General features: G+C 40.9%; 1 protein-coding gene and 1 long non-coding RNA gene across 3 annotated transcripts; both read right to left on the reverse strand.

The window, feature by feature from the left end:
* Positions 1-331: 331 nt before the first annotated feature.
* Positions 332-7916, reverse strand: LOC108887417 (Ig-like V-type domain-containing protein FAM187A). Of its 2 annotated transcripts, none has more exons than XM_051071454.1 (5): positions 6310-7916; positions 5256-5533; positions 4266-4628; positions 3249-3487; positions 332-2391 (listed from the first exon to the last, which is right to left on the reverse strand). In XM_051071454.1, exons 1-5 carry the CDS (start codon positions 6502-6504, stop codon positions 2165-2167), a joined length of 1302 nt encoding a protein of 433 aa, XP_050927411.1. In that variant the 5' UTR covers positions 6505-7916; the 3' UTR covers positions 332-2164. The 2 variants fall into 2 exon arrangements, with proteins under 2 accessions (XP_050927411.1, XP_050927410.1); XM_051071453.1 differs by having other exon boundaries at positions 3249-3490; positions 6310-7915.
* Positions 7917-8548: 632 nt separating this feature from the next.
* LOC127142591 (uncharacterized) lies at positions 8549-13893 on the reverse strand. Its single transcript, XR_007813463.1, has 3 exons — positions 13851-13893; positions 13563-13705; positions 8549-8601 (listed from the first exon to the last, which is right to left on the reverse strand). It is a non-coding gene; the product is annotated as an uncharacterized LOC127142591 (long non-coding RNA).

Consider the following 13893-nt stretch of genomic DNA (forward strand, 5'->3'; position numbering starts at 1 on the left):
AACACATTGATAGCCTAACAACATGAAGGAACAGTTTTAAAAATACCCAATACCAGAACACAACTGCTAGCACAGAGTTTCAAGTTACTGCAGCAGTAAGAAGTTACCTATTAATTTATGGCTGATGTCCATTGTATGAACTAAAAAAGGTGCAAAACATCGCAAAGCAGTTTCAGCAATTTAAAAAAGATAGAGAAAATAAAAGAAAGAAAACACACCATCAGTAACACTGCTCATAAAGTACTGCCCATTCATAACTGATTGCCTGAAACATGTCTTTGACTCAGACACATTTTAAGACCATTTATTACCGCAAATTGATCTTTGAATTTGGTGTAAAAAGCTCAAAGCTTGATGGTCCTCCCTGGATGAATCACAGCAGCACAGTGACCATTAAAACACCCAGAGCTTTATTGTGAATTGTGGTCTGTCAGTGAACCTTAAGTCTGTTTGCTGGAGGTCGATAGAGAGCTGCTGAGGCAGAGGGGTGGAGAGGGGAAGGTGGCAGAGGAAAAACAGAGGGATGAGAGGGACTGAAGAGGAAGCCACAGCTGTGAAGAACAAGTGTCTGTGTGTTCATCCCTCTGGCTCTCAGGGTTGGAAAGATGCCTTAATGAGGACGCATCTGATGACTCCTCTGTCTAACAGCAAGAACCCAGATATCCCCTCACTAGATTCTGTTCATCTCTCTGCCACTCTTCAACGTCAGCACCAAGATTTTCAAGAGACACTTGTACACCTGCAGGTGCTACAAACTACCGGGTGTGACTATCATTACAAGCACATCATGGCTGTTGTCTGTTGAGGTGTGAAAAAAATCTTTTTTCCACATGTATTTCTTTTTATACATACGTTGAAGTGAAATGTATAAGATAATAAAAGGTAATGGCATTATAAAATATATGATATATAGAAAAATAGACATTTTAAAAAGGCTAATACATTTCTGTGCCAATTTAAACATGAATAAAAACTGAACCTTCACAAAATACTTACATACATACATTATTGGGGAAATTGTACATTTTCCTTTGTCTTCTGAGCCAGATATGGACATGCTCATCCATCTTCACCTACATTCATTAACACACCCATCTTTCATTTTTCTTTCATCTAAGTGCCATTACTTCTCTGTTCTCTCACACTGGCTCCTTCTTTTGTTTCACTGGATCTATTTCTTTCTCGAGCCTCTTAGTGGGAGAAGCTACGCACCTGAGAGCACTTCACATGCTGGTGTAGAGTCTGCAGGTGGGAACACCTGGGTGTTTCCCCACACACAAACTAAAGGGGAGAAAAACAGCATTTTCCAGTGTATGAAAGCAGAGTCAAAAACTGCAGAAACCACATACATACTAAACACGGATTCTGATGTGCTTACATGCTTTCAATCTAAAAATTTTCTGAACATCAGATCTGATCCAAATGCTTTTGTTTATCAAAATCATCAAACACTAATTGTTCTAGATTCAAGTCATGGAAGGAAGTCTAGAGTGATGCCAGCAGGTGCCAAGAGGTTGTACCGCTCATTACACACCAGAAAACAAAATCAATGCATGGATGAAAAATCATCAGCCCCTCATTCATCACATCTCAGTTGTTCCTCCTGTCCTCTGTCCTTCTGCTGCTACTGATTCACTGCCTGCAGGTACTGCTGATGGAGCACTTTCCTACAGCTTGTTGAACAAATGGTCTGATGAAGTTCTTACTGGCCCTTTATTTGTTATTATAGAGTAACAAGTATAGTTGTCATCAATTCAAGTAATCTTTGAGTTATCTTCCCTTCACCTGGTTCACTGTGTCCACAGCAGCCTCTCTGCTCTGCTGATCGCTCTGTGTGTGGAACAAGGGTAGAGAGCAGAGCAGAGGACAGAGAAGCAGCACAACAATGAATGATGAAATAGAAAATCAATATGTGGCAGTCAATGTTGATGTTGTGGGTGGCAGGCTGCCACAAATAAATGAATGTATGGGAAACCCTGGACATGACCCAAAGATAAAGGGGAGGGGGTTATATGCAAGTCATATATGTTAGCATTAGGACGTGTTTTTGTCTACTAAATAATATGATGTCTTTGTAACTGTCAGTACAACTCTGGTACATATTACCAAATATCATCAATATCATCAGTGTTTGAGAATAACTACAATACAAGAATTTAAGAGTTTAATCCACACCTGTTTCTGCAGTGTCTGTCACATTTTTGAAAAAAGCTCTGCCCAACACCACCAGGAAAAACAAAGCCGCCATGCCAGCAAATGATTCTAACACAGTGCTGACAGCTGCTGGGAAGTCAGGATGTGATGTCACTGACTGACCCCGCCCCAAATGGATGTAGACGAGTAGACGTATCTCTGCAGCCTGGCGACCCTGCAGCCAGCAGTAGTAGACACCTAAATATAAACGACACTCAAATTAAACAACACAGAAGAATACAACTACATGTCAGTTATTGCAGGCTTCTTTCAAGATATTACAAAAATACCAAAAATATGAGAACACCATAGATTTACAAAAAATGTATATGACATGATATCTTTTTCACTTGAGGCAGTTGCTTGCAAAGTAATAGCCTATCATGCAAAGAGAACCCTGGCATAAAAATATTAGTTATCACCACATAGAGTTGTGGAGAATTTGTGTAAAGACATTTATTTCTACATAAAGGCTCCATTTTATATTATTTCCAGGGAAGGATAATGGAAGATTGCTATAATAAACATTACCCGCCCCTCTCCCCTGTGGACAAGGTTAAAGAAATGATGCTAGTACATGGTGTGTGTAACAGTGTGGGTTCATGACGAAAAGACAGGTTGACATGAGACAACGGGCAATCAAAACAGGAAATGGATTTCAGACCAGAACAGACGCCATAACAAAGACAATCTAAAACAGCATGAGGGCAAGGTGGCTGCTAGGCACTGGAGCTTATGCAGTGATGAGGGACAACTGTGCAGCCAAGTGAATGCGTCAGATGATGGCCTAAGGCGGGAAACTGAACAGAGACCACTAGTGGGTAGAGGACGAATTACAAGTCTTGAAAACTTCTAGAACACTGGGAGAGGAGAGTTGTCTCTCAAACATGAACACAAGCGTTGTTTTATGGCAGAGGGGTGTAGTTTCACTTCAACAAATCTTGGCAAACAAACATGGCATGAGTAAGTGAGGCCAACAGCAACAGCATAATTAATAAAGATTGATAAACACAAATCTTTTTCAAGGCAATTGACAGACTCATGTAGTTTAGTACCTGAGTCCTGACTTTTTGCAGGTTTGAACACCAGGTGGTGTCCTGTGTCTATCAGCAGCCTGCGGGGCGTGGCACCGATGTTACTACCTGCTGAGCATTCATATCGGTAAATGGGTTCAGATCCTCGGTCCCAGGCCACAGCCATGTTAGGACGCGCACCAGGGCAACCCAGAGTCAGGACACGGTCTGCTGGGTGATTCAGGTAGAACACAGGTACCCCCACTGGCAGTGAGGCAGAACTACTACCGAGAAACACAGATTCATTACTTGGGAGATGTATTACATTTGTATTTTAGTGCTACAGTACGACAGAGTGAGTGCAACATGGAAATATCTCATAATTTTTTTTTTTACAAATATTGACAAATGGTCAAAACAAGATTTGGTTGATATATTTAGTATTGCATACAGACATATTTTGAAACGCTGTGTTTTTGATGAACCTCTGACCTTTTCTCTAGTGCTACCATCAGGCCCAAATTCCCACCAGAAATATTTAAATCTAAAGATCAGACTCTCGTTACCCTTACTAAGAATGTGAATTTTGTCCAGGGAATAAACCCTTTCCATTTTGGATTTTTAGATTTTCTAATGCACCAGTTTTCAAACAAAATCATTTAGTATCACATTATGATTCATATTGTCATATTCCCAAGGTGCCAACACCATTTTTAGTCAGGCAAGCAGTGTTATCCTGGGGGTGGCAATGTCGATCAGTCAGTCTATTGTTCTACCACTTTGGTCTGAAAATATCTGACTGAAATATCTCAACCACTCATCAGCAGAGGGTCAAAAATTTGTCCAGTCCAGTAAAGTTTGTCCAGTCCTTTGGTTTATGACGAAATACCTGCAATACACTTTGTGTTTAGTGCTAATTAGTAAATGTTAATTTGCTGACACACTAAACTCGTTGAACATAGTATCAAACCTTTCTAAAAAATGTTATTATTGTGTGTCAGACTCTTTCTGTTTATCTGCTGCCTGACTTGATGTAAGTATCCCCATCTACATGCATACCTGTACCCAAGAAATTCCATCAGAGCAAGGAGTCTGGAGGGGGGCTGGTCCTGAGCTGGGCAAGTCACCTGACAGCTTTTGACCTCCAACTTGGCCCCAACTCTGTTTTGCTTCAGATGGATGAAAGCCCTGGGCACCGCCCCTGATCCACATGAAGCGACTGTTTGATTGGCCCGTCTATAACGTACATGGAGGAAGTGAGAATGGACGTAGCAGAGTCCCACACGGACCTGCTCCCCTGGCACTCCGCATCGATCGCACACCGACCACGGCCGGAAGCTGGTAAAGACCCGATACTGTGGCTGAGCAGAGCTGATTCCTTTTCTCTCTTTCAGTTCCTTGCTCAGTCTTTCTGGAGAGAGCCTAAAACGACCAAATCAATGGACCCAAGGGAGATCAACAGATCAAGAGTTGTTTTTCCTTTTGATTATTTCTTTAAAATATTTTCTACTGATTTGAAAGCTAAATCACAAAACATTCATTCAGCAGCACCACTGGTACTTTTCAAAATGGTTTACGTAGAACCTTAAGACGAGTACACAAAACTGACAACCAACTGTATCACAGCGGTGTAGTATTGATACAATCATAAAAAAATTTTCTGCATCCTTTGCTGAAATGCCAAAGTAACTGTCAGTGGATTAGCCATTACCAAAATAAAAATAACATTCACCCTCAGTTACATCCTCATTATTACACTGCCAGTTTTGCAGACATCAGTTGTTAAGAATCTATTGAAATGTTGTTAAGCTCATGAGAATTGACGTTCTCTCTGTTATCTCATCCTCTCAACCAACCAACAAAGAAGATGATGGAAGTAAGATTTGATCCATCAGCAACAGCAAACAGTATCAAATATTGAGCATGTCTCCAGGGATTATAGGGAGTTTCTACAATGTTTGCAGAAACTGGACAGCAGCAAACTGACTGCAGTTATCAGTAAAATAACATATTCATCAACAGACATTGACTACCTGTCTTTCTCGTCACCTGGGAGTGAAGCTGAGCATGCGTGCCTCCTGGATGTCTAGGTCGTAACCATAGTAGAAGTCTTTATGGACAGAGCCACAGATGTAGATACCAGAGTCATCGGGCCCTGCTCTGAAGATCAACAGACTGAAGAGACGGATGGAGAATCGACTCCGCAGGTCACTGCTGTGAGGGACCCGACTGGTGTCCAGCAGCTTGTTGCCATGGTGATCGGTCAGGGCTCTGGTCTCCTCTGAGCTGCCCAGATGTTTCCTAAAGAACCACACAACTGTTTGGACCTGAAACACAGAGAGAACAAAATGACCAAAATACTTCTGCTGGTGGTCGATAATGTTGTTCTGCAGATCAATACCAGAGACTTAAATGACATTAGCAGTTGCTGAGATTTAAGTCTCTCATTCTGCTCTGGAAGAAAAATGCCCAAAACATTCTCTCATTCTCTCTTTTCTCTCCTGTGCCACTCAGATCCATTTAACTCACTTATTTCTGTCTTCTTCAAATCCTGCTTTCTTGAGCTAAGTGGAGGCTGTGGATTGCAGCAGCAGAGCAGCTCAATAATAACTCCAGCATTTACACAGCTGGTATTATACAAAGCAAGTAGGATTAATAGTTTTCTAGCACATAATCTTTATGTCTCTGGAAGGTCCCTTACGAATGAAAATTAAAAAAGGGCAAATACTAAATCAGTGCTCTAGCCCAAGGTGCTGCAAAATCTATCTACATTTATTTACTTGTTTTACAATTTTAATGTTTCACCTCATTAGAGAAAAGATGTTATATCTACTGCTTTTTCACAACTGAAGAAATAAACAATATACATGAAACCTTGTCATAATCCTGTAAAATACATGCAAATGAAATAATAAAACAGTTATGCAAATCACAAATATATTTAACACAATAAAGACTGAAAGCTGCTATGACTTTACTAAAACTTTTACAGAAACACATTGGGGGTGGAATAAACATGGGAATAGAGAATAGACAGACATGAATTTCATTCGAAAAATCATATTCAAAGTGTTTCTCGTGTAGTTGGTCATGTTGCATGTACCTGCTGTGGTTTGCAGAGGCAGGGCAGCTCCACGGTAACTCCAGCCAGGTAGGCAGCGTTGGTGAAGGTCAGAAAAGCAGGACAGGCTCTTTTGGCAAACACGTCCTCCTTATCCTCAGGAGCCTCATAACTCAACACCTCAGGACACAGGAGGAGGAAGAAGAGGAGGAGAGGAGAGGAAAATGGATAAGGCATGAGAAAACTCCAGTGTGTTTGCCGTGTATTATTTCAGATCTGGAGAATGAAGTTTACTTTCAAAACATAGTGGCTGTGATGGAATCTGAAGAGCTCACTAAGGACCTACTGTCTGTTGTCAACACAAACATGTTGAAGTCCAAGGAGCACAAATTCCAGTCTGGCTGCATTAAAAACCTCCTTTGTTCAGAGGATATTCTGACTGAATTTTTCTTTTCCCTCTGCCTTTTAATCAAGTCAACCATGACTCTCCTCAAAAATGTCCAACATTTCATTGTGTAGTGCCGTTTCTTTTGATGCAGTGTAGACACACCTCAGATGTGCTTGGACTCTGGTTGCTATAGGAACAATCTGTGCTGTTGCTGAACTAACCGGTCACGCAAATATTAATTAACCACAACAGTAATGCAACCAGTCCCTCCTTGTACAGTGTGTTGGGAGTACATTTAACTGCTGTGTCCTGTCACACCTCTTAAGTAAAGTTTCACCCACACACGAATGTCACTTCATGCTACATGAGTCCTGTGGGACACCATGTAACCTGAGAGGGACTGAAGATGCACCGTTGAGGACATGTAAAGCTGAAACAGGCACACAGAGTGTCAAATTAGTGCAGTTGGTCACAACTGGTGTCCTCGCAGTGCTCGACTATGTGCTGTTTAAATGGGAACTTTGTCTGAATAAAACAGTTTCTCTCAGTAGAATGGTTTTAAGTAAAACAAGCAGATGACTAAAAGGGTTTTGTGTGATTCTGGCCAAAGTGTGGATTGGATGCTGCTCCTGTCCTTAAGGAAAGCCATCTCACTGGTGGCACAGCACTGCACACACGGCTCATAATCCACACTGCAGGGTTTGTTGGTGTGAGGTGAGCTACACTTAATACACTTAATTCATCCTGCACGTCCCCACAACAGTGCTGCAAGCAGTCATTGCTGTAATATTATAAAGTAGAAATAAATGAGTGCAATGAAGCAGCTCCCTGCTGGGCTGGAGGTCTGTGTGTCATCAGGCTTCCAGCACAATAAGCCTGCTGACCAACTTCACTGCCTGGGGACACAAACAAGACTCAGATGATGTAAGCTGGCAGCTTCGGCTGAAGGCATGCACTGAAAGACGATTGCACATTTTGTGTGTAGGTCTAAGTATGTGTGTGTGATCTTTGGGTGCAATAGTTTCAGGGTTGAATTTTCTGAGCAATACAAAAGGTGTGAGGGCAGCAGGATGACTAACTGTGTTCAGAGGGATAAACACAACCTCTCTGTCTTCCATTAACAAAACTGAATTTAGTTCATTTATACATTTTAGAAAACAAAAATCACAAGACCAGGAGCATTGAATCCAGTGTGTTTGACAGTTTTTTTTTTTAACTGATAAATGTCTCTAAGTTGACTCAGTTACACAACAGCAAATGAAGCCACAGTTCCTCTAGGCTGCCCAGTCACTGTCGTTATTTACCTGACAATGGCTGTAAGTTAAGGTTACAGTCTAGGTTAAAACCTTTGTAGCTGCTCCACACAAATACATAAAGACAGACATAAAATTGGAGTAAAAAGATGGTGATTTACAAATTCACGTTTAATGACTGTAAGGATACATGTTTGTATAAGAATATTAAAATTAAATATTTTTAACACAAAACTGATAAAACAAAAAAAGCAACAAAAAAAAAACACACTTCACAAATGTCACATATTAATGTCTCATATTTTCAAATGCTGCGTTATCATTAAAAACGGCTCTGAATCTGTGTAAATGTCAGATTGTAAACACATCTATTCAAAATGTGACATCAGCTGTTTTTCTCAAGAAGAAAACAACATAGTACAGTAAACTGTTATTTTTTAGATTTGTTGTTTTCATTCTGTCTGACAGATTCCTAAGAAATGACATTTGTTTTATCCTCTTTTCGAAGCTGTTGGGTCATTCTATATTTCCTGCCGCATACTAAGACATTTAAAAGGTCTTCATTGTTGCTGTATTTTCTGAGTGGTTACACAAATTAAGTATTGAAATGGGGAACATGTTTACTGTTTCCTTCACTTACCTGCTGTGAAGACAGCTGGAAACTCACATCAGCTATTTTTTTAACCTCTTTTCCTGTAAACACACAACAGTTTAGTCACTTGTGAGGACATCGTACTGACTTAACATGAATTTCCTTGAGGGCTAATCCTCACCCTAAAAGAAAATCTCTACACCTTAACTTGGTGTAATGGTGACACCCTGGACAGACGGTCAAAATTCACACCTGCCATTTTGTTTCACTGTCATCCAGGCCTTCCTGTCCCTTAGCTGCAGCATTAATCTATACATCATTTACCATCCACTCTGAAGCACCTTATATGAAACTCTATGTCTCATCAGACTCCGTCTCATCCACTACATTTCACCAGCCAGACCCTGATCCCACAACCCAGCCCTCCTGCCTGTTCTGCCAAACAGCCATTAAATTAATCCTCTGGTCCATCGAGACAGCATCCAGCCCCTTCATTCAGCTCCTGGTATCTTTCCAAACAACCTTTTCTTCATCATTTTCATTATCTGTCCCTGCCCTCTCTTGCTCCTCTTCCTCCTCCTACACTTATCAACTCCTTCTAATAGCATCCTTTCTGAGGCTGGATGTTGAATACCACCCAGTCCTCCAACGTTTATCCCCTGTTATTATCATCCCCTCCTCCTCTAACAAAGGTCTATTAAAGGCTTGGAATTGCCAAACATCTCATTCAGCCCACACTTTCCTCCTATTCCTCTAGACAGGGAAAATTATTTTTCCCAGTAACTAGTGATTTAAAATGTTCAGCTGTTGTAATCAAAGATGGTCTCCCCATTATTCTGTCTGTCCAGCACTTTGGGCCTGGGCGAGACATGTCAACAATCATGAATGAAGGCACTGATATTAAATCTGTGGTGGATATTCATGATATTCATTTCACTTCTTCTTTGGTCTGAGCAGGGAGGTTTCTTTTGCCAGTAGAATCATCTGCACATATCACTGTGTTTTTAAAATGTGTTTATTTCCCCAGCCATTGTGCACACAATGAAGTACTACTGCACTGCACAAGTTTTTGTCTATCTATGCCAGCAGCCATCTAAGCCTATTTGTTCACAGGTTAGGGTCACATCACAGGCCTCAGCTTACATTAACGGATCCAGAATGGGTTTAGAGATAATTGTGGTGTCTGTGAAGGACACACGCAGCCTTGAATTCAAGCACTGCTGTTGTACTGTACTGTGCTGTACTTTGTTTCTTTCTACTGAATTACTACATTTTGCAGAGGACCTATTTATTGACCAATTAATATACCAGTATGTTTATTTTCATGTCAGTAAAAACAGGGTCAGTATGACCACATTAATTTTATCAAACACAGTGGAAACTAAAACATTTAAAATTAAATTTACGGTTTCAAATCTACACCAATCAGCCACATCATTAAAACCACTTGCATAATACTGTGTAGGCCCCCCTGTGACGCTAAAACAACTCTGACCCGTCAGGGCATGGAAATGGGACCTTTGAGGGTGTCCTGTGGTGTCTGGCATTGGGATATTGGCAGCAGATCCTTTTGGTCCTGTGCAGGGTGGGCCCTCCAACATCTGGCCTGTTCTGGTGTAAGATTTGAATCTGGGAGATTTGGAGGCCAGGTCAACACCTTGGGCTCTTTGTCGTATCTCTGAGCAGTTTTTGTGGTGTGGTGGGAGCACTGTCCTGCTGGGGGAGGCCCCTGCTGTCGGGGAGTGCATTTGCCATTTCACTTCACCTGTCAGTAGTTTTAATGTTGTGGCTGAACGATGTATATTGATACATGAAATTTACACATTTTTTCAGAAACAAAATATTGCCCTCAAATATCAGGTATTAAAACATTTTGGCTTTTTTGAAACAGACACTTTCTGAAACTGTTCTCTTGCTCGCCCTCCTCTCCTTCTTCTCTTTTACAATCCAACTTTTTTCCTTATCCCTTCATCCATGAAATCACAGCATTCAGTGAAGCATCAAATGCATTTCACTCCTTCACCCGTCGTTTCCCTCTTCCACTTCCTATATTTATCTTCCTCTAAACTCCTCTTCTGCACTTTCCTGTGCCCCGTGAATGCCCTGTGCAGCTACCCCCATCAGACTCAACACACAGCACAACCAAACTCTATACAAAGACGTGTTTACATAACTGACATTTACTCCACTGTTAAAGTTTAATCTAATTATATCTACTATGCAACCTTTCCCCCTGACACCTATTTCTCCTCCTGTTCCCTGTTGGATTCCCCAATTAAATGAAATGTCATTCAGCCTTAAAAGCCATCATTTTTTTTAAAATAACACTTAAGTACCTTCTATGTAATTTGAGTTCTCTAAACTACTTACTACAAATCAGATATGATAACTGAACAAATTTATCTGCTGATGGAGGCAATGAGAACACCTAAGTTGGACCTTGTATAAAAAAGTGTCTCTCAAACTATTATTATCACCACTCTATTCATCATCTTCATCATCATCATCTTCACTTTTCTGTAAAAAGTTACTTTACTTCTTGGCAGTTATTGGTTGAAAGGATGATGAAGTCTTCACTGTGATGGATTACTCATCTCAACAACTTTCAAATCTCTGTCAGATGACTTTCATGGCCGTCTGAAATGAACCAAAAGCAATTGCTGCACTGACAGTAGGAATCAATTTAAAAATACATCTAGTAGGATCCTACAAGTGTTATCTAGGGAGGAAAAGGAAAATTCTCTCTAAAAAAATCATAAAACATAACCATCTCTTATCCTCTCCTTGTTCCTGTCCATTCAGACCCTCAGAGCTCTCATCTCAAGTGTAATCTTTAAGAAAATGAGAAGAAACCTGGAAACGATCATTTTACTGTTGGAAGCTGCCTTCCCATCTCCTGGCTACTGAGTAATATTTTATTCATGACAGTGTTTGCTCAGACACGCTCCCTGGGTTCACCTGTCTGTGTGTGCATTTAGTGTAGCCCTTGATAAGACTTTGGATTGGACCACCAGACGTTACTTATTGATCTGTCCTCCCACTGCCTTTTATTTATTACCTCCAATTGTTCTTTAAGATTCAATGAAGGGAGTCTGGAGACAAACTCAGAAAGCCCAAACAGTAGGCATTAGGTACAATCAGGGACGATGCTGCATTAACTTTAAAGCTGCACTACTCCACAGACCCACTAATGGAAAACTTAGTTTGCTGAATTTAAATTGTGGTTTTGGGAAAAGAATGGGCAGGACATCTGATCTGCATGCAAAAACAGAAAAGTTGAATGTTAAAGATGCATGCCCTGTCAAGAGGAACCTGGATTGATCAGGTAATTTTAGGCTACACATTCCCTAATTACCCTGAACTTGGTGCAGTATTTCTGCAGCCCTGTCAAAAACTTTATCTATCATTTATGTTTAAAAACTACTGATTCACAATAGCCATAATGATGCCTAATGATGGCTAATTATCAACATAATGAGCAAACATTTGAGCTACATGTAGGCAAGTGCACACAGGGGTCTCTTATACATGTTGTGTTGCTTTTGTCTCCATTTTGGACCTTTATCCTGACAGAATCAACCAAAGAACTCGCTTGACACCCACACACAAAACAGGGAGATTTAGTAAGTATGTATGTTAGCTTCTCTGTAAGCCTCTGCTGCCTTTTCGTACCCATAACACCCTTCTCTGCATAGGATTGCAGAGAACTTTGATGTGCATCTTTGGATAAGTATAACACCAGTTAAAGCCTAACTGCAAACAGTACTCAGGATGTGAACCCTGCATTTTGCACTCTGACCATTCATCCTGAAAACCATCAAACTTCACATGAGCCCTTGGCTCAGGTGATAAGTGGGCCCTGTTGAATCACTGTTCTATGGTATCAATGAAATATTGTGAGGCTTTAGGCACTTGGGCCACTTCAAGAGATTGACAGTGACTGTGGTGAAGTAGCGGAGCTAAAATTCACATCCAGGAACTTTCTGCTGAATTGAATCAATCTACTGCCACCATGATAAACATAGTTTTTATTTTGTATTCAAAATCCCTTAAGTCAACAGTGCCAACTGAGGACACACAATCCTTTCAACATCCTCCTTCATATTAACACTAGTCAGGCTTCATGCACACTGCTCAGGTCCAAACACAGCCCTCCACTGTTGGCCACAGAGCTGCTCCACTCGAGCATTTGGCAGTTGAGCTGCTTCGATCAAAGGGCAGTGAAGAGGAGCTGTTGAAGGAGGAGGAGGTGTTACTCATCCATTCTCCACATTCAACATTTCCCAGCTGGTCCTGTGAAGCCTGCTCCTCAGGGGATTTCATTTTCACCACAGAGCCTGAGGACAGGGAGGCCCGTATTTCAGCGGGTCTGTCTGTGTAAGAATTTCACTCAGTGCCTGATCTCTACACTTTTGAACTGCCAGGAAATATTCTGGGGTATTTATAGTCCCCAGCAATTAATCCTAATATTTTTGGTTACTCTCCTGACCTTTATTTTAGTGCAGTGACAAATATCAAATGGGCAGATTGCAATATGAGAGCTCTGTCAACAAGATATGTTGGCAGATTGCAAAGTTTTACAAAGCTTGATTTGATCATTTGACTCTTGAGACAAAAGCAGCCACAAAGTTCTTTAGTATCAATTAAAAACCAACCAACACCAGAAAAAACTGAACTATTTCAACAAATTTAATGACCCCATGACCTTTCCTCCTGTGCCACTCTCAGGAAGAACCTGATATTTGTAATCGTTTCTTCACCAGTTTGTGATACGTTATGCAGTAGCGACTTAATAAATCACAAATCCCCTTTAAACCCCAAACTTAATAAAATGGTGAATGAGACCTCTTATTGTATAATAAATCTATCCATGACTCACCCTCTCTAATAACAAATGAGAGACTAACAGGATAAACCGGGTGATAATGTTACCTCAGAAATATATAAACTATCTTATTCAATTACTCAGCATAAGATGAGACACAACACAAACTCAGTGTCTCAGCCTTTGTGTTAACTTAATGTGTTTTAACCAAACAGCTGTACCTCTCTGTGATCTGACCTCGGTGCCTCGCAGCAGACCATCCTCAGCGCCGGGTAAACCGAAGTCCCTACCGACCACAGTCGCAGCTCATCCGTGCAGGTGAAGGATGAGACCGACGTCTCTCTCAAGATGGCGGCAGTTCAGCTAACCCTGTTAGCTCGCTCCAAAGTGGAAAAAATCACACTTAATCTGCTGTAAACAGTCCCGAACTCACACATGTCTGAGAGAGTTAAGTAGCAAGCAGTTTACTGTTAATCATTAAACGAAAATAACACAATAAACATTAGACTCCGTAACTACTCTCACTTCCGTTCGACATTCTCTGTCTCCAACCGATTAACTTCTCGCG

This window comes from Lates calcarifer, linkage group LG6 (genome assembly GCF_001640805.2).
Source record: "Lates calcarifer isolate ASB-BC8 linkage group LG6, TLL_Latcal_v3, whole genome shotgun sequence".
Lineage (NCBI taxonomy): Eukaryota > Metazoa > Chordata > Actinopteri > Centropomidae > Lates > Lates calcarifer.